The following is a 25,872-nucleotide window of genomic DNA, read 5'->3' on the forward strand; positions in this document are numbered from 1 at the left end:
GGGGATATTGATGCCAAGTGACCCTTCCCTGGATGTTTGTTTAAATCACTGGATGGTGGCAGCGATACAATCCAAGGACAAGGAAAGGTTTGGTGCCTTGTGGAAGTTTTAACCTAAGCTGGTAGAAATAGGCTTAGGGGGTCTTTCATGTGGGCCCCCACATCTGTACCCCAGAGTTCAGAGGGTGTGTGTGGGGACCCTGACAAAGGGAATCCTCCATCCAAGCTCTACCTGCTAGCTGAGCTCGTGTGTGTCTGTTACAAAGGGAATATGCCACCCCATATCTGATAGCTGTGAGGCCATAGGGGTCTAAGTCCGTTAATGGCTATTAGCCAGGCTGGGTAAGGAATGGTGTCCCTAGCCTCTGTTTGTCAGAGGATGGAGATGGATGGCAGGAGAGAGATCACTTGATCATTGCCTGTTAGGTTCACTCCCTCTGGGGCACCTGGCATTGGCCACTGTCGGTAGACAGATACTGGGCTGGATGGACCTTTGGTCTGACCCAGTGTGGCCGTTCTTATGTCTTGAACCCCAGTCCGCCGAGGACCTGGGAACAATCACACTCCAGTCTTCCAGCAAGTAGCTTGCAGCGAGCGCTAGGACTGGGGGCCATGAACCCCGACAGGGGTACAAGCTCTGCCCCTGCTCTCTCAGCAAGATCCTGATTCGGCTGCGGCTCTCTGAACCTGACCCCTGGTGTCCTTGGTAACAGACCCTTGATCCCGGCCATTTGGTTTCTCTCTGGAGTCTCACTCCTGGCATTCCAGCCTGGCCTGGTTCCTCTGGCCCATGGCCAGTTCTAACCCCTAGGCCGCCCACAGCAGCTGGGCTAGCATGGGTCACTTATAAAGGGAATTGAGGGCTTCCCCATCCAGCCCATATCTGATAGTTGAGCTGGCATGTGGTTTTAGAAGGGGAATTGACTCTTACTTTCAGTACTCCAAGCGACAGAGAATCAATGCACTTCCCCCACATAGGAATTTTCCCCAGAGATTAATGCTCCTCCCTTTTAAGGTGTTAATCGAAATGAAAAGATTAAAAAGTGTGGAATAGAGAGCACTCTGCCCACACAATGTATCTGATGTGTGTATTGGGTTTCTCTGGTACTGATGGAGATGGGGGGGGGCCCCCCCCGTCGGGCTGGGCGCTGCAAAGACACATAGGGAGAGACAGTCCCTGGGTACCTGGGGAAAGAGAAGAGCCCAGGGGAGGAGGAGGTGTGAGGGGCAGAAGGGTGTGTGGGGATACACCCCTCAGATATGTCCATCTGTGCAGAGATCCCCATCTGGCACCAAGAAGCAGCCACCTCTGGGGCGAAGCAGCTGGAGAACAGCCACACAACAAGGCCTCACGGGAATGGGTCACCCAGCACTGAGCTGGAGCAAGGGACTCAAAGTGGGGATGAGTGAATCGCAATTTGGCCCGGACACCGGGGTTCAACCCCTGGCTCCTGGGAAAAGCGCCAGGGGATTTATGGCCATTTTATATCTTGAGAACAGGTTTTAAAAAAACCAAAGACTAAAAAGGAAAGACCGTGCAGAAAGAAAGAGGTATATTATACACAGATTTTGCAGACTCAACAGTGTTGATTCAGAAACAGATCTGGCGGAATTGGTAGAGTCCCCCTACCCTGAAAGTATTTATAATGCCACAATGGTGTTCTGGGAGTGGGAGTGAGATCTAGTGGTTAGAGTGAGAGATGCTGCTGGGAGTCAGGACTCTTGGGTTCTATCCCCAGCTCAGGGAAGAGAGGTTTCCCGCATGTTTGGAAGAGAAACTGAAAAAGAGACTTTTCCATCCCATTGAAATCCAGTGGAGGCAGAGAGGTTATTTTATCTCTGTATTTGACACTGGTGCGACCGCTGCTGAACTAGTGTGTCCAGCGCTGGTGCCCACAATTCAAGAATTATGTTGATATATTGGAGAAGATTCAGAGAAGAGGCATGACAATGACGGAAGGATTAGAAAACCTGCCTTAGAGTGATGGACTCAGAGAGCTCCATCCATGTGGCTTAGGAAAGAGAAGGTTACAGGGTCTCCTGGTCACCGTCTATAAATACCTACACGGGGAACAAATATTTAGTAATGGGCTCTTCAGTCGAGCAGCTCCAATGGCTGCAAGTTGAATGCAGACGAAGGCAGCCTGGAAAGAAAGTATAAATTTTTCACAGTGAGAGTAATTAACCATTGGAACAATTCACTGAGGGTCGTGGTGGATTCTCCATCTCACTGACCATTTTTAAAGCAAGACTGGCAGTTGTTCTGAAAGCTCTGCCCTAGGAGTTATTTGGGGGCAGGTCTCTGGCCTGTGTTATACCAGGGGTCAGACTAGCTGATCGCAGTGCTGCCTCCTGACCGCAGAATCCATGAACCTCCCAGGATAACCGTACCCCCATTGCAACCTGAGCTCTGCCGGGGCACTGTCCTTGGCCAGCTGTTCTTGACGCATTCAGCTGCTAACAAAACAGGGAAATGAAAATCACTCTGGGCTTCCCCCCAGTAACCTGGGAGGTTGCACGTTTTTATTTGGTTTTATAGGATGGCTGCGCTGGGGCAATTCCAGGCACAGCAGAATGAGAACGGTCACGCCCGCCTCGCGTGTTGAATTTGGAAGCAGAGCCGTAACTAGGCATTGCAGCGCCCGGGGCAAGCCAGCATATTTACACTCCCTAGAGGCGACACATGGAGGGGACCAAATTTCTGCCTTCCATTGAGCACAGAGGTTTTCAAATTTTTGCCAGCAGGTCAGAGGCTGGTGGGAGCTGCCCGGCCCACTCGGGCCCCAGGGTCTCCATGCTGTGGGAGCTCTGGTGCTGGCTGGCTGCCTTGAGGAGCTCTTGCCTCTGCCCTGATGGAGGCCGGCACTGGCTGGCGATGCCCCCTGGAGCTGACCCTGGCTGTCACGCGATGCTCCCTGAGGTGCTTCCTGCAGTGCTCATCCCCGCTTGGGCCTCTGCCTCTCAGCAGCTCGCCGCCCAGGGACCTGCAGCAGCAGAGCCTGGAGCATGTCAGGGGTGCAGCTCGGAGCTGTGCCACCCGCCCTGCCTGGGGAGCACCCGGACTTTGCAGAGGTGGCCCGGCTCGGAGAGCAGGGCAGAGAGGGCTGCCGGGTAGCCAGCCGGTGCCCCGGCTCCCACATCACAGAGAGGTAATTGCCAGAGTAGGCTGGGTGGCTCCCACCAGCTTCTGATCCGCCAGCTCCTGGGACGTGGTGACGGTGTCTCTAAAAGCCTGCTCTGGTGCGTCCACTCTCCACTCAGGGTTCAGTCAGTGCAGTGGAGACAGCCGGGGTTGGGCAAGACAGGATGAGGTGAGGCTGGATCTTGGGTTGTCTCCACTGCCCACTGCCCTTATCATTTCTGGTGATGACTCTGGTGCAGAGTGAGGGTGGAGTGGGGATGTAGGAACCGGCCCCTACCTTCCATGGGGAGGGGAAAGAGAGACGGTCTGATGTGGGGAGGGAATTGGGCTAGTGAATACCGGGGCATGCAACCCTTTTGCCCTTCTTTGATCCCCCTGCCCATGTAGCCTGGATTTCTGCATTCAATCCTGAGCCACCTCCATTCAGGTCAGTGGGGATTGTTAACTCTGGAACCTACAGATGACAGCTTGAATAGTGGCAGTTCTAATATTTTTAACTGTTGCTGAGATTAGCAGGGCTGTTTCAGGAGAGTGGGTGGAGCTACTGGCAGCCATTCCCCCAGATACACAGTGAAATATCTGTGTAGAACCCACACCTCCCCTGCCTCCACACAGAGTAAAATCCTTCCCTTCTCTTCCTAGGTGCCCAGAGGAGTTGGAATCAGGCAGGTAAGACAACCACAGAGAAACACCAGCCTTATCTGCCCTGGGCATGTGGAATGAGAATGAGGTTGGGAGCCAGGACTCCTGGGCCCTATACCCAGTTGTGGGAAGGGAGCCTGCCCTATACCCAGTTGTGGGAAGGGAGCCTGCGTTTTGCTAGATTAAGTTTTAGACTTTTACATGTTTGTTTTCACTTTTATTTCCTTGTAACTCTTCCTAAGTTTAGTCCTTTCCCATTCACATCACTTTCCCTCTCTCCTATTGTTATAAATGCCTTTTATTTTATCACCCACCAGCTCAGTGCTGTGTTTGCCGGGAAGGGTGTATCTACCCCCCAGTTAAGTTAATAAGCTGTGATGTGCTTTTGTGTCTTTAAAAGAACAAATGAACCTTACAATTTCTCTGAGCTGTCCAGGAGAAGGCTGGATGCTTCGGTTTGAGGGACATTTGGGAGTGGGGGTGTGTTGGGGTCACCCTGACTGGTTGTAACCAAGGCTGGTGGAAAGCAGCGTGGGGCTGTGGGGTGTAGACAGGCTGCTAGGAAGAGTGCTGCTGAGCCAGGGCTGCTTAGCACATGGACATTCAGGGTGTGACCTGCCAGCTGGTAGGATGGACGTGAGCAGGCCAAGTTGGGAGGTAGAACCGCATCAAAGGTTACAGGTCAGGCAGTGACACAACCCCTCACTGGTCTGGATTTGCACTCCCAAGTCATCTGTCCCCCACCTGGACTGGGTTCCTATCCCACACCAACCATTCCTTGCCCTTGATGTAGGTAGACCATGTCACCTCTGTTAGCACTGCAGTAAATCCCCCCTGAGTTTGTGGGCTGCAGTTTCCAGGACACCCTTGGGACGGGTGACAATCTGAGCTCAAATCCCTGCTCACCTGCTGTGACCGATATCGCGGCAGCCTGAGGGACTCTTGCTTCAACTTCAGACAGGTCTCTCTGGCCGTGGGAACCAGCATGGAAACGCTAAAGACCCTAACTTTGAGTTGGAGCAGATGATACGAGCCTAATAAATGGTCACCTCCCTCTGCCTCATTGCGAGTTCTATGCACATGGGGGTTTCTGGCTCACTTGCGGGGAGGGGGACACATCTGGATTTGCTTCAGAGTGATTCATGCCAAAGTCCCAGTGCTGGTTATGCAGCTCCTCGGTCTTTGGGAATGTCTACACTGCACGCTAAGCCCGGGTGTTACTCCCCACTCCGGGGTGCCACCTGAGGTACTGGGGTACCACTGAGCCCGCCTGTTCCACCAGCTTACACTGTCCTGCTGCGCCAGGCCCTCAAGCCTCCTCCAGCGCACACACAGGTAGGGACACAGCCAGCTGCAGAAAGACACAGACACTGAGATCGGCTCTGCGTGGGAAGACTCAGCTAGGGAATTGTATTGTCTTTCTCTGCACAGAGAACTGTACAGCGTAAGCTCATGGAATTCACCCCCTCCCTCAATGTGGAGGAAGATATGCACAGATTTCCCCCCGCTCCCCGAGTTATGAATTCCAGAAACTGGTTTTCGAGAAAGCAAAAACAAGTTTATTAATTACAAAGGATAGAGTTTAAGTGATTATAAGGGATAGCAAACAGATCAAAGCAGATTATTTAACAAATAGAACAAGCACATAAACTAAGCTTAATACAGTAAAGAAACTGGTTACAAATAGAAATGTCTCACCCTAAATGTTGTTTTAGGTATTTCTTTCACAGGCCAGACACCTTTTCCAGTCTGGGCTCGGCTGTTCTCTCCCACTTTTGTCTTTGTTTCTTAGATGTTTCCAGCAGTCACCGTGGGCAGGGATTCAGTGAAGAGTGAAGACTGATTACATTATTCCCTTGTCTTAAATAAGTTGTACATATGGCAGGAACCCTTTGTTTGCCAGTGTGGTTCCCCTCCACCCCCAGTGGAAAAATACTGGTATTCTATCATGGAATCCAGTACCAGGTGACTTAATCACATGACCCTGCAGTGTCAAAGCAGCCATGAGTCAAAGGTTGTTTCTAGCATCCCAGGAAGCTTCTCAGGAAGGTGGGAGATTAGCATCTTCAAAGTCCTATTGCTCCTCCTAATGACCCATCCAGGCTGATTGCTTTCTGTCCGGTGAGTATTCCTCAGGTGTAAACCCACTTATAATTGCTACATAGTCAATATTCCTAACTTCAGATACAGAAATGATACTTGCATCCAAATAGGATAATCATATTCAGCAAATCATAACCTTTCCAATGATATCTCACAAGATCCATCTTGCATAAAATACATCTTCAATACGCTATAATCATATTATAACCATTTTTTTATGAAGACTATGGGGTGTAGCGTCAACATTTTATTAACATTTTTATCAATTACCTGGAAGAAAAAATGATTGATAAAGATCGCAGATGACACAAATTTGGGGGAGTGGTAAATAAGGAAGAGAACAGATCATTGATTCAGATGGATGTGGATCACATGGTAAACTGGGTGCAAGCCAACACTATGAGAATGATTAAAGGATTAGAAAACCTGCCTGAGAGTGAGAGAGTGAAAGGGGGTTCCAAAGAGGATGGACCTAGACTTCTCAGTGGTAGCAGATGACAGAACAAGGAGCAATGGTCTCAAATTGCCGTGGGGGAGGTTTAGGTTGGATATTAGGAAAAACTTTTTCACTGGGAGAGTGGTGAAGCACTGGAATGGGTTCCCTAGGGAGGTAGTGGAATCTCCATCCTTAGAGGTTTTTAAGGTTAGGCTTGACAAAGCCCTGGCTGGGATGATTTAGTTGGGGATTGGTCCTGCTTTGAGCAGGGGGTTGGACTAGATACCTCCTGAGGTCCCTTCCAACCCTGAGATTCTATGATTCTATGAATCAAGGAGCTCAGTCTATTTAGTCTATGAATCAAGGAGCTCACCTTAAGAAGGTGAAGGGGTGACTTCACCCCAGTCTATAAATACCCACATGGGGAACACATATTTAATAATGGGCTCGTCAGTCAGGCGGATTCAAGTGCTGCAACTTGATGCTAGACAAATTCAGATTGGAAATAAATTGCACATTTTTCACAGTGAGAGTAATTAACTTTTGGAACAACATACCCAGGGTTGTGGTAGGTTCTCCCTCACTGACATTTTTTAAAGCAAGATCGGTGTTTTTTTCTAAAATCTCTGCTCTATAAGTTAATTGGGAGCAGTTCTCTGGCCTGTGTTATACCAGGGGTGCGACTGATCACAATGGTGCCTGCTCACCTTAGAATCTATGAACCCGCTCATGCTAATCTTCTTCCCATTACAACCTTAGCTGTACCATGGCACTGTCCTTGGCCAGCAGTTCTTGGCACATTCGGCTGATAATAAAACAGTGAAATGAAAACCTTGATCATTGCACTTTTTGGTTGGTTTCCAGGACATCCATACTGGGGAAATTCCGGATAGAGCAGAACGAAAACAGTCGCACCCTGTTTGAGTGCAGAATTTAGCTGCACTTAGTTCCTTGAGTAGCTCATTGTGGGATCGGTCACAACTGTTCTCTCTAGATCTGGGAAGGGTGGAGGCAGAAGTCTTGTCTATAAAAATCTGCTCTGCCACATTCGTTCCCCATCTGGGCTTTGGTCGGAGCGATGGATCCAGCTGGGTTTGGCCAAGACAGGATCAGGCGAGGATGGATCATGGGGCATGTTTGCTCCCTCCTGGCCACGGCACTGCTGGCGATGAGCCTGGTGCAGGGTGAGTGTGGGATGGAGTGGAGCTGGGAGACGGGGCCCTACCTCCCATGGGGAGGGGAGAGAGATACTGGCTTGGGGAGAAGGGAACTGGGCTAGTGAATAACAGGAGGATCCAACACCTTCACGCTTCATAGATACCCCTCCCATCTAGCCCCTATTTCTGCATTCACTCCTGAGCCACCCCATTCAGATCAATGAGGATTGTTAACTCTGGAACCTACAGATGGTGAGTTGAATAGCGACACTACTAAGACTTTTAGCTGTTGCTGTGGATAGCAGGGCTGCTTCAGGAGAGTGGGTGTGTAGTAGTAGGATTTTCTGGTTGTATGTGACCCTTTTTAAATAGCAGAAAGGAATGGCCTAATGTGCCATTGGTAAAAATGAATGAGCCAGAATTTGTGTCTGGGCTGATTTCAAGGCAGTAACAGACCTTTTAAGGTCACCACTTTGTTGTAGCATTTTAAAATAAGTAAAGGAATGGAATTATTGTTGCTGGTTTTTTGCATTGCAACTTCATGTTTTTGTATAAAATGTTTTGTGTAATTTAGTTTTGTTTTGTGTGAATGAGGAATGTGCGTGTTAAGACATAAGCGTAAAGGCCATTACTGGACCGAATGTTCTAGGAAGGAACCAAAAAACAGACGCAGGGGTGCCAGGAGGCTGCAACACACCCCTATTGGAATGTCAAAAAAGGGCAAATCAACAACTCTGAAAATGAGACAGGCACCTATCAAGGGGGACAAAATAGCTGTAATCAAACCCAGCCTGGAATAACTCCCTAAAAAACTTTATTTAAAAAAACAAAAAAATAAAAAGAACAATTTAAAAACCAAGCACTCATCAAACAACAATTGATGACAGCATCATGGTGCAAAACTCATTGGTCCCAATGAAGAAAAATCACTATGTAAACAGGGTGCCTTGCCATAAAACTTTGGGTTCGTCCTGCCAAGACTTCCCCGGAGCATCGTGTCGTGACCGACAGAACCCGGTTCCTCCCTACCCGTGATCAACTTCGCTGGCCACTAGATTGATCCGGACTCTGGACTGGTAACCATAATATCAACTGGTGAGATAGAGTGTGTGTGTGTGTGTGTGTGGTGTGATTCAATGCATATGCTAATTGTATCTTCAATCAACGTGGTGTATTGCCTTTTCCCCTGAAAAAGATCCTGTGTGCTTCTTACAAGCATAACATTTTTGCTGGAGAATTACGAAAGGGCGAAGACATGCACTGTAATTGTTGAAAATACTGCTAAATACTGCTAACAGGTATTCCATACGTAACAAGTGATCGATCATTCAGGTGTGCACACCCCGAGTCATAGAAGTGCTGGGCAATAGGGGGAGCATTACAGTCCTCACTCCGACCCGGCTGGCGGGGAAAACTATACAAATAAGATCTATACAAACTGTCTAGGTATATCCACCCCTGGTCGTAGAGGTGCCAGGCCCTCAGGGGGAGAATCAGAGTCCTCGCTCCTACTCATCTGTCAGGGAAAATTGCCTAGGTGAATATACCCTCAGTCATAGCAGGCTCGAGCCCCAAAGGTAGGGGGATTAGCGTTCCCCCGTCCGGCTCTGTCAGGCAGAGTTGTTAGTGGGTATAGACTGTGTTATGTAAGTCCCAGCACAAACGTGGGCAAATGAGTAGATTTCTGTAGGACCTCACTCTGAAGGATATAGGAGTGTGGGATAGTGTTGTGATTTCACAATTTAAAAAAAAAATGGTTAAGAAAAGGGACCAGGAGGGGTGGAGGCTAATTAAGGAGCCCACCCTCCTGGCTAAATTGGGAGCGGAACAAAGCCCGTGTCCATGAAAAGGGACGGCTCAGCGAGGAAAGCAGGATCAGGCCCAGACGAGCAGGCAGGCAACAGATAAAGAGACTGGAAAACAAGCTGGTGGCCCAGAGGGCCTAATGGCAGGAGTAAGAAACGGAGGAAGTGCAGGCAGATCCCTGAAACGATACTGGGAATGGAAATAGCTGAATCAATAAAGGTGTCAGTTAAAAAAAATAAGCAAGTAATTTCTTAAAAAAAAAATAAGACGTTACCTCTGAAGAGGCTGGAGGGAATTGAGCAGTTCAACTTCGTAAAGATATTTAAAAAAAAAGGATTATACAAAAATGTCTTGGTTTCTTTGCAGCCATTCTGCAGGGAAAATGGGCCCTTTTCCGAAGGATTGTCTGTAAATAAGCCAGGCAAAAAGACAATCTGCTTTGAATCATTTAACTATGAACATGTTAGTCAAATTTGCTAAAAAAACACAAGGGGTTTCAATTGGAACTGAACTGCCCCCAAATGTATCCACATGTAATCTAGGTACAGCTGTGTACAAGGATATTGTGTAAATATGTGGAGTGTTTAGAACCTAAACCAACACTCCTGGCTTGTAAAACTCTGCTTTGTATATTTAAAATAAATTGGTTTTTGTTTTGTTTTTAAATAATACCACTAACGAAGTCACCCTTTAACTCCCCTGTGTGGCCAGTGCTAAAGGCAGACGGCCAATCCTGGCGTTTAACAATTGATTATAGAAGAATCAATAAGGGCACCATCCCTATGGCCCTATTGTGGCTGATATGACACAGGTCGTACAAAAAGTGCAAGCCGCATCTACATATTTCTCAGTTATTGATTTTGCCAACTGTTTCTTTGCCATCCCCCTACATCGGGACTCACAAGATTGGTTTGCCTGTACAATAAAGGAGCAACAATGGACCTGTTGTCGGTTGCCCCAGGGATATCACAACAGCCTGGCTATTGCCCACCGGCATGTTGTTGATTTGCTACACCAGTTGAGTCCACAAGAAAGGCCTTTTGTGTTTTCATATGTAAATGACATTTTAATATTTAGGGAAACTGAGGCACAAACTCAAACACTAACAGAAAATATTTTGGCACTAATTCAGGAAACAGAGTTCAAAGTAGCCTTAGACAAGGCTCAGCTGATGCTACCTCACGTTACATACCTGAGCATGGTCGTTGAACAAAAAAAAAGAACGGGTAAATCAAAGGAAGGTAAGGGCACTGGTAAAAATGCGGCCCCCAACTGACGCCCACTCTTTAAAAGTTCTACTAAAAGAATTACATTTTTTTAGACCACAAATTAAAAAATACGCTGCCATTAACTTAGAAGAAGAAGAAGTCATTCAGGGACATCTAGACCATGGATTGGCCCAGCATGCCGAGCTCCACACAATTGATCAGGTTTTAAGGCAATATGAAAATTCCCCACGGCCTGTGTATATTTATGCTGGCAGTGATTTTTGTGTGAAGGGGATACAGTTTTGGATACGTGATTGGCATAGGAATGGGTAAAAAGCAGCAAATAAAAAGAATATTGTATATTCATAGGAATGGAAATAAATTTACCAGTGGGTAGCAAAGAACCCTAAACAGTTAAAGGTGCGACATGTAATGGCACACAGTAAAGGAACGGGTTTGGAGGCCACCTGGCATAATTGGGTAGATACAATAGCCTGACAGCATGACATAGATAGATGGTTACAACTGGTATCTATCTATCTATCTATCTATCTATCTATCTGTGCTAACACATCTAAGCCAACTAAACGCACTACAAACCTCCCTAACCAAGTTAAAAAAAAATAGAAAATCAGGAGTTACTTAATATTGTCCATCAGTTTATGCATAAAAAATGGAAGGGAGTTTAAAAAGGGTAAAGCAAATAGCAAAATAAAAGTGTATAAAAATAATGTTAAAATATGAGTGCGAAATTGTGTGCGATGCTTGCTGGAGGATTCTCTGCACCTTGAGGTCTTCAAACCACGATTTGAGGACTTCAATAACTCAGACATAGGTCAGAGGTTTGTTACAGGAGTGGGTGGGTGAGATTCTGTGGCCTGCCTTGTGCAGGAGGTCAGACTAGATGACCATAATGGTCCCTTCTAACCTTAAGTCTATGAGTCTATGAAACCCATGATGCACCAACAAAGGCTTGAGCCATGGCACAGGGTTCAAATTAATGTTATTAATAAATTGCCAAAAGGAAGAATTCCAGAATTTATTGGTAATAATTAATTCCTTTTTAGGATGGGCGGAGGCAGTTCCTACTAAAAATAACAGCACCAGGGTGGTAGCCAAAAAGTTCTTTAATAAGCTAGTATGTAAATATGGCACCCCTGAAATAATCAATTCTGACAATGGGGGAAAAAATCTTTACGATAATAATACAAGTCTTGGGAATGGAACAAAAGCTCCATATACCACACCGGCCTCAGTCCTCAGGCCAAGCAGAGCGCATGAATTGCACTATGAAGGAAGCGCTCCAAAAGGTAGTAAATCACACACAAAAAAACCTGGCTGAATAAACTGCCTCTGACTTTGGCTGACATCCGCAGCAGTAATAAACTAAAAACAAAAATTCAACCCTTTCAAATTCTGTTTGGACGTCCAATGTGCCTAATAATTAATCCTAGTTACCTGGTACAGAGTAAAAAAAAAAAAAAAAAAAAAAGCTGCTCTAATATAACCCAGCACAATTATTTTCAATGGCTCAAACAGTTACAAAAAAATAAAACCACCCTCCAGCATAGGGTTAATCAGACACATAAACAATAAAATTCAGAAACAAAAGCCCACAAAAGCAGCCCTGTAAGAAACAGGGAACCAGGTTGTGTACCTTAAAATAAAAAAAATGGGTCACTCACTGGAATCAAAACGGATAGGCCCTAACCCCATAGTGGACCGCCTCAGCCCATTGGTATAGAGTATTAAAAAATAAAAATAAAAAACCCCAAGTGGGAACACGTTTCACAAATTAAATTGTTTACATACATAATAATGTTTAAATTCTTTGCAGAAAAATATCCGAGGGGGAGCCGTGTTAGTCTGGATCTGTAAAAAGCGACAGAGAGTCCTGTGGCACCTTATTTCTGTTAGTCTATAAGGTGCCACAGGACTCTGTCGCTTTTAGAAAAGGACATCCCAGAACCTGAGCACGAGGCGCTGCTTAACCACCACAATTTTAATCCACAGAAAATGAGACTCCGGTGTAAGGTCTGGCTTCACCTGCTTCTGGGAACTTTTAGTGCCCAGATAATTAGAGCAATTATGGGAGAAGATGCAGCCGTCCTTATAAGCCGATATTTAAGGAATAATTCACTCCCCGCCAACCAATCATGGATTCCTACCCGTAATCCGGCAATCCTCATGGAATGGTATAATAAAAACGCTAGCCAAATCTTAAAACTCTTAAAAAATACCAATATGTATGCAAAAAAAAAAAAATGGAACTAAAAGTTCACCTTATAAACACTACAAAAATACCAAACCACTGAAAAACAGGGGTTAAAATAAAAGGTCTTTCTGGGAATATCACCTGGAATTCCAGACGCTCACAATTACCATGTCAGTAAAATAAGCCTGTTAAGACAGGAACAATGCTAGCAGTTATTGTGGGATACTATCCAATATCCCATGGTACATTGAACCTATGGTTCCCGGACACGTGCACCAAAACCTGGACCAAAAACTATGCATTCAAAAAGGTTCCCCAATTAAAATAAAAAATAGACAAAATTGTTTGTGACTCAAAGTGATCCAGTAAAAGTCTCATTAAATCCACTATTAGTAAAAATAAAACCTGGTATAAATTGGACTCAGTTAAACGTGTCTAAAGTAAAACCTAAATGTTCACCCTCTGCCCTTCCTATTATAACAACCTAAATAATAACACATCAACCCTCCAATGGCCAAGCAAAACAAAATGTAGTTAACACCATATTAAAAAAAATGGTTTTAAAGCAAAAATTATAAATACTATAGACCTAAAGGTAATTCAAAATAAGTTACGTTCCTTGTCACAACTGCAAGATAGTCTCATTCACAAGCAGGTAAATACTACTACAAATTTGGTACGAATAAGTCTAAAAAACCTAAAAGCAACATAAAATACGTGGCGGTGGCTAAACGCCACCTCTTGGCTGCTCTATAAACAACAAAAATAAAAAATAAAACTGCCTTGGCCATAAAATGTACTAAAATGCAAATTCTTAGTTGAGTACCACTTAAACACAAAATATTTTGGGTCATATCTGGGAATGTTCGGGTGTTAACACGTCTTTTAAAACAACAAAAAAGGTCCTTGTTTAACACCTACAAATATAAATGGATGCAATATGTTTCCAGCATGGTTAAGCCTGATTTGTTATTAGGTGAAGTATTGTTAAAATTGCTCACCAACAGTCTGTAAAAACGAAAATATAAAAAGTAAGCCCACTCTCAAAATTGACCATGGAATCCTTTTGGCTACCCCGGATTATGGGTCAGTGGGCTAAAAAAAAATTAAAATTATTGGATACCTAAGTGCGTATGAAGTAAAGCTCTCAAAAATGGATGTGCTTGTCCCTACCTGTCACCACAAAACCATGCAGGAAAAACACATCATTGGAAATGTGTATAAAACAAACTAAAAAACGTGACACGTGGTTTGTACAATGAACAATGCGCATGTGTTACATCCTGGGAAACAGTATTTTAGGAGGATGCAAGTATTAGCCAACCCCCAATAAATAAATGTAAATATAATGCCCGTGTATTATAAACTAACAATCACACGTACTATTTACCAAAAATTAAAAACTCACAAAGCACTGTAATCGACACCCCGGTTAATTTCTGTTACCCTTGCCCTAAATGAGCATGATCTAACTAATCACTTGTCAAAACCAAAGGTGACTCAGATTTTACAACAAATACAAAAAAATATTTAAAAAGCCTGTCATTCAAATATTACATGCAAATAAAGACATGCTAAAAATTGCTAAATCTAAAAAACCCCACTGGTACGACGTTTTTATAGGCTGGTCCCTGACCTCTAAGGGCATATAGTCTATTATGTTTCACCCATTACTAGTTGTGTTAATATTGTTCTGTGTTTGCTTGTTAGAAATGTGTTATATGTGGTGTTACACAAAAAAAAAAAGTTTGTTAAATTAAAACAACAAGCTCAAATTGACTCTCAGTATATTGCTATAAAACTGTTTAATAAAATATGACCCACTCAAGAATTCTACATGTAGTAGTAGGATTTTATGTTTGTATTTATTTTATCCTTTTTAAATAGCAGAAAGGAATGGCCTAATGTGCCATTGGTAAAAATGAATGAGTCAGAATCTGTGTCTGGGCTGATTTCAAGGCAGTAACAGACCTTTTAGGGTCACCACTTCGTTGTAGGCTTAGCATTTTAAAATAAGTAAAAGAATGGAATGATAGTTGTTTGTTTGCATTGCAACTTGATGTGCTTGTTTAAAATGTTGTGTAAATTAGTTTTGGTTTGTGTGTGAATAAGGAATGTGTGTGCAAAGAAAGGCCGTCACCAGACCAGATGTTCTAGGAAGGAACCGAAAAACTGACGCAGGGGCGTCAGGCGGCTGCAATAAGCCCCTATTGAAATGTCAAAAAAGGGCAAATTAAGAACTCTGAAATTGAGACAGGCACCTATCAATGGGGACAAAATAGCTGTAATCAAACCCAGCGTAAAATAACTCCCTAAAAACTTAATAAAAAAACCAAAATAATAATAAAAAAATCCCAAGCACTCATCAAACAACAATTGATGACAGCATCACAGTGCAAAACTCATCGGTCCCAATGAAGAAAAATCACTATGTAAACAGGGTGTCTTGCCATAAAACTTTGGGTTCGTCCTGCCAAGACTGGAGCATCTTGTCACGACCGACAGACCCCGGCGCCTCCCTACCCGTGATCAACCTAGCTGGCCACTAGATTGATCCGAATTCTGGACTGGTAACTATAACATCGACTAGCAAAACAGTGTGTGTGTGGTGCAATTAAATGCATATGCAAATTGTTGTATCGTCAACAAACGTGGCTGTAGTAGGTTGAAGGCAGGGTACCTTGCCAGCTGGGTCCGGGAAGGGCCAGTCCACCTCACTCGGTCCCTGGACTTCGCTTGCTGTGTGCGTGGGAGAAATCAGCGAGGCCTGTCAAAGTATGGCTCCAGCCTGCACTCAGACGGCGCTGCACTAGTCAGTCAGCCTAGGCCCTGGAGCAGGGCGGGGCAGCAAGCAGAGTCACTTGGCTCGAGCCTGCATGCGGGTGGAGCAGCAAATATTCACATAGTCCAGGCTCTGGTTCAGGGCGGTAAACAAAGTTGCTCTGCTCCAACCTGCCCTCAGAGTCAGTTAACTCAGGCCTTCACTCGGCTGGCCTGAGAGAGGGGGAGACTGTCGCCCACAGCTTGGGTGGCAAGGGGGATGCAGGTCCTCCCACTCCACTGCGTCCCGGCCCAGGGCCCTGAGGGTGGTGGAGGGGTCTGTCACCGCGTCAGCGGGGATCCAAGCCGCAACACGCTGACTCACCCTCTGCCAGCGTTGCAGCCAGACAGGGGTCTACCACCCCTGGGCCACTTCCATGCTCCCCCTCCCAGGGTGACTGCTGATCCGGTGAGGTGAGGTGATCGGCGGGGGCCTCAGTTGCCAGCAGTAGCTCTGCTGGGCTTGGGCAATCGGAGGTCCGGGCCAGTCATCTCTCTCCTGCGGGGCCGGGACATCCAGGGGTCCGGGTTGTCCGGGCCAGTCGTCTCTCTCCTGCGGGGCCGGGACATCCAGGGGTCCGGGTTGTCCGGGCCAGTCGTCTCTCTCCTGCGGGGCCGGGACATCCAGGGGTCCGGGTTGTCCGGGCCAGTCGTCTCTCTCCTGCGGGGCCAGGACATCCAGGGGTCCAGGTTGTCTGGGCCAGTCGTCTGTCTCCTGCGGGGCCAGGACATCCAGGGGTCCGGGTTGTCTGGGCCAGTCATCTCTCTCCTGCGGGGCCGGGACATCCAGGGGTCCGGGTTGTCTGGGCCAGTCGTCTCTCTCCTGCGGGGCCGGGACATCCAGGGGTCCGGGTTGTCCGGGCCAGTCGTCTCTCTCCTGCGGGGCCGGGACATCCAGGGGTCCGGGTTGTCTGGGCCAGTCGTCTCTCTCCTGCGGGGCCAGGACATCCAGGGGTCCAGGTTGTCTGGGCCAGTCGTCTGTCTCCTGCGGGGCCAGGACATCCAGGGGTCCGGGTTGTCTGGGCCAGTCGTCTGTCTCCTGCGGGGCTGGGACATCCAGGGGTCCAGGTTGTCTGGGCCAGTCGTCTGTCTCCTGCGGGGCCGGGACATCCAGGGGTCCGGGTTGTCTGGGCCAGTCGTCTCTCTCCTGTGGGGCGGGGCATCCAGGGGTCCGGGTTGTCTGGGCCAGTCGTCTCTCTCCTGTGGGGCTGGGACATCCAGGGGTCTGGGTTGTCTGGGCCAGTCGTCTGTCTCCTGCGGGGCTGGGACATCCAGGGGTCCGGGTTGTCTGGGCCAGTCGTCTCTCTTCTGCGGGGCTGGGACATCCAGGGGTCTGGGTTGTCTGGGCCAGTCGTCTCTCTCCTGCGGGGCTGGGACATCCAGGGGTCCGGGTTGTCCGGGCCAGTCATCTCTCTCCTGCGGGGCCGGGTCATCCAGGGCTCCAGGCGGTCTGCACTCTGCAGGCCTGCTGCCACCTCCCAGCGCGAGAGCTCAGGGGAAGCATCTGCTCTCTCCAGTGGCTGGCGCCCGACTGAGCTTCCGGGTCCCGCCTTTATACTTCCGGCCCCGCCCCTTGGCGTCCAGGGGGTGGAGCTAGGGGGTAGGGCTCCACCCATGAGGGGGTGGAGCCACCCTCTTCCGCTGTGTCTGGGGCCAGACAGTCGACCTCACTACAGTGTATTGCCTTTTCCCCTGAGAAAATCCCATGTGTTTCTTATAAGCGTAACAGGTGGAGCCTCAGAACTGTGGGTGAAGCTATTGGCCCCCGTTCCCCCGGACACATTGTGTCAGACACCAGGAATGACTGTGTAACCTCCCTCCCCCACAGACACACAATAATGTCTTTCTTTTCTCTTTGTTTGCTCCACAGGTGCTCCAGCAAGTCAGAATCAGGCAGGTAAGACACCCACAGTAACATGTGAGGTTTATCTGCCATGGTCATTTGGAATAAGGATTAGGTTGAGTTTTCAAACGATACCTCACATGGCTAACTTTGTGCAGAGATGATTACAGTAGCAGACCCAGGGGTATATTCTGTCATAATGTCTAAGTACTGGTGGTTAATGAGAGGTTTGTGAGGGGAAAGCAGCGAACGGTGGGGAGGGGGTGCTGTTTCCACAGAGGCAGCGGATCGCTGCGCATTGCGGGTGTGCAGAAGACAGGGGACTGGGCGCTGGAGTGTAACTGAGTCGGGTGTGTAAATTGCTGCCTGCAGAGGGATAGAGCCGGGCTCACGGAGCGCCTGGGATGCCAGCAGCTGGTGGCTGGGAGAATTGCCCCTGGTGGGCACAGCAAGGGCTCCCTCCTGCTGGGAGAAGGGGGTAGTGTTGCAACTCGGACACTGTGGATCACCCCGAAAAGTGTCACAGTGCTCGTGGGAGTTGGAATGACACAGGCAAGGTCCCACAGCCCCACACCAGTGTTCCCTGCCCTGGAGATGTGGAAACAGACTGTGGCTGGAAGCCAGGCCTCCTGGGTTCTCTCCTGCTCTGGGAAGGGGACGGGGGTCTGGTAGGTTAGAGCAGGGGGGTCTGGGATATTGGACTCCTGGGTTCTTTCTCTCCCTCTGGGAAGGGAAGGATTTGCCCTCTTACCTTCAGGGCATGCTAATAATTATTTACACTCTGCGCACTTTAGCTCCCTTGCCCGGCGATAATATATTTCCCTGCTTTTCCTCCCAGTCTCTGGCAAGCAGTTGGTCTCAGGGCGCATCTTCGGTGGTCAAGATGCCAAGGCCGGGGCCTGGCCCTGGCAGGTCAGCGTGCAGAGAAACGGCTTACACATCTGCGGCGGTTCGCTCATCTCCGAGAGCTGGGTGGTGTCAGCAGCTCATTGCTTCGCTCAGTGAGTACCCCAGGCAGGGCAGAGACAGTGACTGCAGCTGTTCTGGAGAAATTCCCTTTTCCTATTCACTGGCTTCCTGTTGCACAGCATGGTGGTGTGGCTGTTCCCCAGCCGCTCCACCCCAGAGCCGGCTGTATCTCAGCACCAGGCAAGCTGTCCTTGTGAGGCATTGCTGGGCGGCTTTTCCCTAATCAGATTTTCTTGCATCCAGGTCTGGAGCCAGTGCATCGTATCGGGTACAGCTGGGTGAAAACCAGATTTTCGGTCAGAGCCGCCTCCATGCGTTCGCACTGGTGAAGCGGATCATCCTCCATCCCAGTTATGACAATGTCACTCACCAGGCCGACATCGCCCTGGTGGAGCTGAAGAATCCGATTGCATTCACGGCCACCGTCAGCCCCGTGGGTCTCCTTGACACCTCCGTCCATGTGCCTGCTGGGGACACCTGCTGGGTGACGGGCTGGGGGAACATTTCCCCACAAAGTGAGTAAAACTTTTACCTCTTAAGAGGGAGGGAAGGGTATGAAAAGGACCCAGCACCAAATGAAGGTTACAGGTTGGGAGAAGGCAGTGTCATATGTACACGGACAGACTGTGAGTTACCGGGCTACATGGTTAAACAGTCACCGGTACAGCTATATCGTTATTCAGCCATGGTTTTATGGTTGTACAATTACAGGTATATGGTGCAAATATGATGGAGATCTGTGATGCGGTTCCCTCTCCGCTTGTGGTGCCTCTTGCTGGTCTCTCTGGGGATTAGCTCAGCCTTTCAGCTACTCCCTGCTCAGTGGTCTCTGCCCTCATCTTCTCTCCGTATGCGACCGCTCTCAGCACTGCTGCTTCCAGTCCATGGCTTCGCCCTATGTCCAGGTCACTGAGTTTGTCCACCTTCGAGGGAAATCACAGTCTTTCTGCACCAGCTGTCTGTCTGGCATCTCCAGTGCCCCGAGTCACTGTCCTACCAGCTGCCCTGCTCCCTCTTGCTAGCTACCTACCTGGCTTTCTTCAGGCCCCGCCTCTTCCTGTCCAGGATAGCCTGTTCCTCATCAATTACATAAGAGCAGCAATACTGAGTCAGACCAAAGGTCCATCTAGCCCAGTGTCCTGTCTTCCGACAGTGGCCAGTGCCAGGTGCCCCAGAGGGAATGAACAGAACAGGGAAGCATCAAGTGATCCATCCCTTGTCGCCCGTTCCCAGCTTCTGGCAAACAGAGGCTAGGGACACCATCCCTGCCCATCCTGACTAATAGCCATTGTTGGACCTGTCCTCCATGAATTTATCCAGTTCTTTTTTGAACCCTGTTACAGTCTTGGACTTCACAGCATCCACTGGCAAAGAGTTCCACTGGTTGACTCTGCGTTGTGAGAAGAAATACTTCCTTTGGTTTGTTTTAAACCTGCTGCCTATTCATTTCATTTGGTGACCCCTAGTTCTTGTGTTATGAGAAGGAGTAAATAACACTGCCTTATTTACTTTCTCCATAACAGTCATGATTTTATACACCTCTATCATATCCCCCCTTAGTTGCCTCTTTTCAAGCTGAAAAGTTTCAGTTTTATTAATCTCTCCTCACACGGCAGTTGTTCCATACCCCTAATCATTTTTGTTGTCCTTTTCTGAAACTTTTCCAATTCCAATTTTTTTTTGAGATGGGCGACCACATGTGCACGCAGTATTCAAGATGTGGGCGTACCACGGATTTATATAGAGGCAATATGATCTTTTCTGTCCTATTATCTATCCCTTTTCTAGTGATGCCCAATATTCTGTTAATTTTTTTCACTCCCGCTGCACATTGAGTGGATGTTTTCAGAGAACTATCCACAATGGTTCCAAGATCTCTTTCTGGAGTGGTAACAGCCAATTTTGACCCCATCATTTTATATGTATAGTTGGGATTATGTTTTCCAATGTGCATTACTTTGCATTTGTCAACATTGAATTTCATCTGCCATTTTGTTGCCCAGTCACCCAGTGTTGTGAGATCCTTTTGTTACACTTCACAGTCTGCTTTGGATTTAACTATCTTGAGTAGTTTTGTATCATCTGCAAATTTTATCACTTCACTGTTTACCCCCTTTTCCAGATCATTTATGAACACGTTGAATAGGACTGATCCCAGTACAGACCCCTGGGGGACACCGCTATTGACCTCTCCCCATTTTGAAAACTTACCATTTATTACTACCCTTTGCTTCCCCCTCTTATCCCATCACAGTTTACTTTTCTTAAGTACTTATCAAATATAAGTGCTTTCTGAAAATATAAGTACATTATAACTACTGGATCACCCTTGTTCACATGCTTGTTGACCCCTTTGCAGAAGTCTAGTAGATTGGTGAGGTAGGATTTCCCTTTTCAAAAACCATGTTGACTCTTCCCCCCAAAAATTGTGATCCTCTCTCTGTCTGACAATTCTATTCTTTACTATAGTTTCAATCAATTTGCTTGGTGCTGACGTTAGGCTTACCAGCCTGTAATTGTCAGGATCGCCTCTGGAGTCTTTTAAAAAAAATGGCGTCACATTAGCTATCCTCCAGTCATCTGGTACAGAAGCTGATTTACATACCACAGTCAATAGTTTTGCAATTTCACATTTGGGTTCCTTCAGAACTTTTGGGTGAATTCCATCTGATCCTGGTGCCGTATTACTGTTTAATTTGTAATTAGCTCCCTGGCTTGCAGCCTAATTGGTAGTATGGGCCCATCTGGCCACCCCCAGCTCTTGCCGGGCAACTGTGGCGTGCACACCCCATCACGAAGTGTATAAAACCATGAATGGTGTGGAGAAAATGAATGGGGAAGCGCTCTTTACCCCTTCACGTAACACAAGAACCAGGGATCAGCCAATGACGTTAATAGGCAGCAGGTTAAAAAGAAACAGGAAATACTTCTACACAACACACAATTCAGCAGCGGAACTCAACCCCAGAAGCTGGGACTGGACAAAAGGGATGGATCACTTAATAATTTGCCCTGCTCTGTTCATTCCCTCTGAACGCCACCAGCCACTGTCAGAAGACAGGATACTGGGCTAGATGGACCATTGGTCTGACCCGGTACGGCCGCTCTTATGGTTAAACAGCCATGGTTGTACTGTTACACAGTTATATAGTTGTAGCTTGTTACCAGATGTGCCCCTTACTTTGGGGTACGCTCATTTATTAGCGTTAATCTCCTGGGGAGGGGGCAGGGTTCTGTAATTCTATCAATGTGTTGCTTGTGTCACTTGTGTGTTCATACGGGGCTCTGCTTCTCCTGTCTGCAAGTTCCCTCCCAACGGAGCTACCCTGCAGGACCTGGGTTCCCCTGGGCTGGGTTCTTCCAGCCCCAGAACTGGATGAGCACACACACACACACACTGACAGAGCAAGTCTGAGTGGATCGGGTCAATCAGCACTCTCAAGCTGACCCCCTTATATGTCCCTGGACTCAATGGGCTGGGCCAAGCAGCACTTTCAAGCTGCCACCCTTATATGCCACAGGTTCAGCACGTCCCTATCCCCATTTTCACATCACAATTGTACTGGCAGGAACCCACTGGATGAGCAAACCCCACAGGACTTTTGGGTGCTGCAGGGATCTTTAGCCTAGGTACAAGAAGCGTTGCTGCAGAGTGAACGGGGAAGGTAAAACCACAAAAGAGTAAAGTTCAGAGAGAGAGAGAGAGAGGGAAGCAACCAGCTTAACCATAAAAGTTATTTATTGAATAATAATGATAACGACACAAGGACGGTTAAACAAACATAACAGTTAAATTATTAAAGGTTAATACCTGAGGTAGAAAAGAAAACACAGAGAGAGAGAGGGAAGGAGGGATCTCACCCACTCCACGAGGCTTGAACCGGTCGGGGTTCCCAGGTGCTGGTGGTGGCTCAGGCTCCTGAGTGCTGGAGACAGGCGGAGCCCCCAGTACGATCAGTCAGGAGAAGATGGAGTCCCAGTGAAACCGATGCAGAGTTTGGGTCTATGCATCAGAACCCTGACTTGGGCATAGGTAGGGGGTTTTGTAGAGAAAATACAATGGTTCAAGGGTTTTCTTTAGGCTAGACAATAGGAGCTGATCAGTCTTTGCTGTGGGTGGTGGTTTCTTCCAGGGAGCTCAAAATGCAATTAGGCTGCTTCAGTACTTTGGATATCATTCAAGGATTCATTATTAGAATTGGTCTGATAACTGCTGAGCTGGGTGTGTGCAGGCAGGTTCATTCACACCTAGAGCAGAGATCCCCCATGATGCAGTGCTTCCCTGCTTTTCTGGTCCCAGCGTTCAATGCGGTTCTCTGCTCTCCATTCTGTGTGCTAAAGGAGATGTCTTAACCTTGTCACCCTTGTCAGGAGGGGTCTAGGTGTGTCTCCCAACACCCTTCACTGCTCTCTGCAAGTCTTTTCTCTGATTGGTTTTGGATCAAGCAGAGGTGGGGGCGGGGGGGTGTCTTTCATGAGTCAGACAGGCTGGATCCTGTGTCCTGGTTCCCCAAGAACACAGAGGTGACTGGTATCAAGCTGAACAGTTATACAGGCATCATTATAAACAGGTCTGGAATGATTAGTGTATAAGTCAATGCTGATTTCACTCTACATACACAAACCAACAAAAACCATTTCTATTGGAAATAATCGAAATTAATAGATAGGCAAAGAATAATGAGGTTTGAGAACTTATTAGAGTTTGATTGAAGGCCATTTACTTTGTATTTTTTGACATGGGATTTTGATAATTTGTGTTTTAATGGTTATAAATCTTTAATTCTTTGACTCTCAGCCGCTACTGGCATGAAATAATTATTGCCTGACCACTCCCCCCATAATAAATAAAAATGAAAAAAGCTTAACCCCATCATTTTGCACAACTGTGAACATTTTAACTGATGAAAATCAAAAAGCTCTTAACAATAATTATAATTTGGTGGATAATATTTTTATTTATGTTATGGGGGATTTAATTCCTGGCACAATGAACGGATGTGCATGTTTGAGGTGTGTGTGTCCTAATATGGGTTTCCAACCACTCCTCTTGGTTTAGTTGGCACCTGTATATTTACTGATGCCGGCTGAAGACCAACAGGAAGCAGCGTCCAAGTCAGCCAAGCAGCTGGCACCAAGCAGTTTTAAATTACACACTTAGTTGGAGCACTGGCCTGAATCTGAGCAGCATCTGCTCAGAGAACCAAATCAGGGCAAATTGTTGTGTAAGCAAAGGGCAGAATTTTCAAATGCATCTACAGGCCACGGTGTCAAAGGGATTTAGGCTCTTAAAGCACAGCCAGGCTCCTAATGGGGTATTCAAGCATAGCCATGCAGGTAAGGTGCCTAATTCCCTTTGATGCGCCATTAGAGTTTTGTTGCAAAGCTCCAGCTTTTGTAGTTGCCTCAGAGCTTTCCAGAATCCCACTGGGTGCCTTCCTGTGTCCACAGGTGCCCAACTCCCTTTGACAATCTGGCCCCAAGTGTCTAAAATAAGACTTAAGCTCCTAAATCAGTTCAGGGATGAAAAGATGAACAGAGCAACCCCTAAAATAGGGGTTATTGCCTTTAGCAGGTGTTAAAGTTGGCCAACTGCACCCCACAACCCACTCTACTCCCAGTCTGGGGCTAGAACCCAGGAGACCAGCCCCCTGCTCTAACCACCTAGGCACCACTCCTCTCTCAGAGCTGGGAACTTCTTCTAGACCCTTAATGTGACAGCTTTTTATGTGATTTCCACTCACGCCACATGAGTCACCCAGCCCTCGGGCCTTTCATTTCAGTGGATTCTTCCCTAGCGGAGACGCTGCAGGAGCTGGAGGTGCTCACCGTAAACACCACGATCTGCAACGATCACATCCGGGAAGCATTAAAAATGCCTGAGGGCGACAACCCCGTCAAAGAGGACATGATGTGTGCCGGGCCCAAAGCAGGCTATAAAGGCTTTGCTTGGGTGAGATTCTCTAGACTCTGACTGCGATTGGGAGACCCCCTTTGTGCTGGGCAATACACAGACCCCCCCCAAAAAAAGATCAGGGTTCTCTTTCTGCTGGGTGGTGCACAACCCCCACCAATAGTGACGACCCTATTCTTCCTGGCCCATTGTCCCTGTTGGTGCAGTGTTGTGTCAGGGGGACCCACCAAACAGTGGGCCTGGATGGAGGAGCTGAATCCTGACTTCACTCCCCAGTGTCTAGACAAGACAGACACCCCTTGGCTTGAGGACGTGACCATAGAGTATAAAGTCAGCAGGGTTGGTCCATTCAGTCTGACCTCCTGGATACCCTGGACCGCAACTGTACCCGGTTCCCCCCTCCCTGAGCCCAGGGGCTTGCGTCTGGGTAAAGCATCTCCCAGAAAGGCAGCCAGTGGGGATGTGAAGCCATCATGAGATGGAGAATCCAACACGGCTCTTGTGGATGATGGAGACTGGACCCCTCCCCTCCAACTGCATTTCTTTCCCACTCTCTAGGGTGATGGCGGGGGACCCCTGGTGTGTAAGAAGGACGAGACCTGGTACCTTGCTGGGATTGCGAGCTGGTTCCTGATGAGGACAGTGGATGGGGTAACCAAAGTTTCCCCCGGTTATCCTGGGGTCTACAACCGCCTGAATGCCCACAACGATTGGATCAAGGCGAACGTGCCTGGTGTGACTTTCATCCCAAACAGCGCGACTCCAACTGGGGCTGGTCCCTCTGCCACCATCCTCAGGGTCCTTCTCCTCACTGTGTTTCTGTGGCTGACCCTGTGACCCCCCCTTCCTAGATTGGGTCCCCATCCCACACCAGCCCTTCCTCGCCCTTGGTGCATGGAGACCATGTCACCTGTGACACTAGGCTCCAGTAATCACACCCGACACACTATTGTAACAATGTTTGTGAGGTATCATTTGAAAACTAAAAATTGTCTGGTCTTTCATATCCTTGTGTGATATATGTACGCAAGTGGTATTAATGGTCACTAAAATGTGTTCAAACCAGGTGTAGCAGGGGAGTTATTAAATAGGTCTATCTCAAAGAAAGGACTGTGTGTTTACCTCCATTTCCATACAAGCAGCAGGCAGACCCAGCAAATTAACAAGGGGTGGAAGCAAACCTCACACTGACAAGTAGGGGAGAAGACAGCCTTGGGGTCGGGCTGGGTTTTACTTTTCCAAAGTATCGTTTGCAAATATTTACTGGGCTATAAAAACAGGGAGGCTCAGATAAGCAACAGAGTAAACTGATTGCATATGATATTTCTGCATTAGGAGCGTGTACGGAGCGAGGTCTTTTCTGCGAGCTAATGACATGCTGGTGATGAATGTCATTGTGAAATGTCTGTAGTAACACTATGGGGGAATTATGGACACACATTGATACTGTCTTTGAAAATGTGTGGCCAGACAAAGGAAGGAGCAGTTCCTGCCCAGATGAAGGTGGGAGCTATTTACCTTTCTCTTAGGTAAATTAAACCTGGTGGGATGAAAACAATGCAGCAGGGGGACGGGAAGCCCCAGGAAGGTAGAACACCCTGAGGCCGTCCTGCCTCTT

At 47.6% G+C, this 25,872-nt stretch overlaps 1 protein-coding gene across 1 annotated transcript; it reads left to right on the top strand.

The window, feature by feature from the left end:
* Nucleotides 1-7,207: 7,207 nt before the first annotated feature.
* LOC123370521 (serine protease 27-like) lies at nucleotides 7,208-25,348 on the top strand. The gene is made up of 6 exons (XM_045017178.1): nucleotides 7,208-7,506; nucleotides 17,399-17,425; nucleotides 18,210-18,372; nucleotides 18,584-18,855; nucleotides 24,124-24,293; nucleotides 24,813-25,348. The coding sequence occupies exons 1-6, from the start codon at nucleotides 7,401-7,403 to the stop codon at nucleotides 25,089-25,091; spliced, it is 1,017 nt and encodes a 338-aa protein (XP_044873113.1). The 5' UTR covers nucleotides 7,208-7,400; the 3' UTR covers nucleotides 25,092-25,348.
* Nucleotides 25,349-25,872: the final 524 nt, after the last annotated feature.

Source organism: Mauremys mutica, chromosome 4, assembly GCF_020497125.1.
Source record: "Mauremys mutica isolate MM-2020 ecotype Southern chromosome 4, ASM2049712v1, whole genome shotgun sequence".
Taxonomy (NCBI): domain Eukaryota; kingdom Metazoa; phylum Chordata; order Testudines; family Geoemydidae; genus Mauremys; species Mauremys mutica.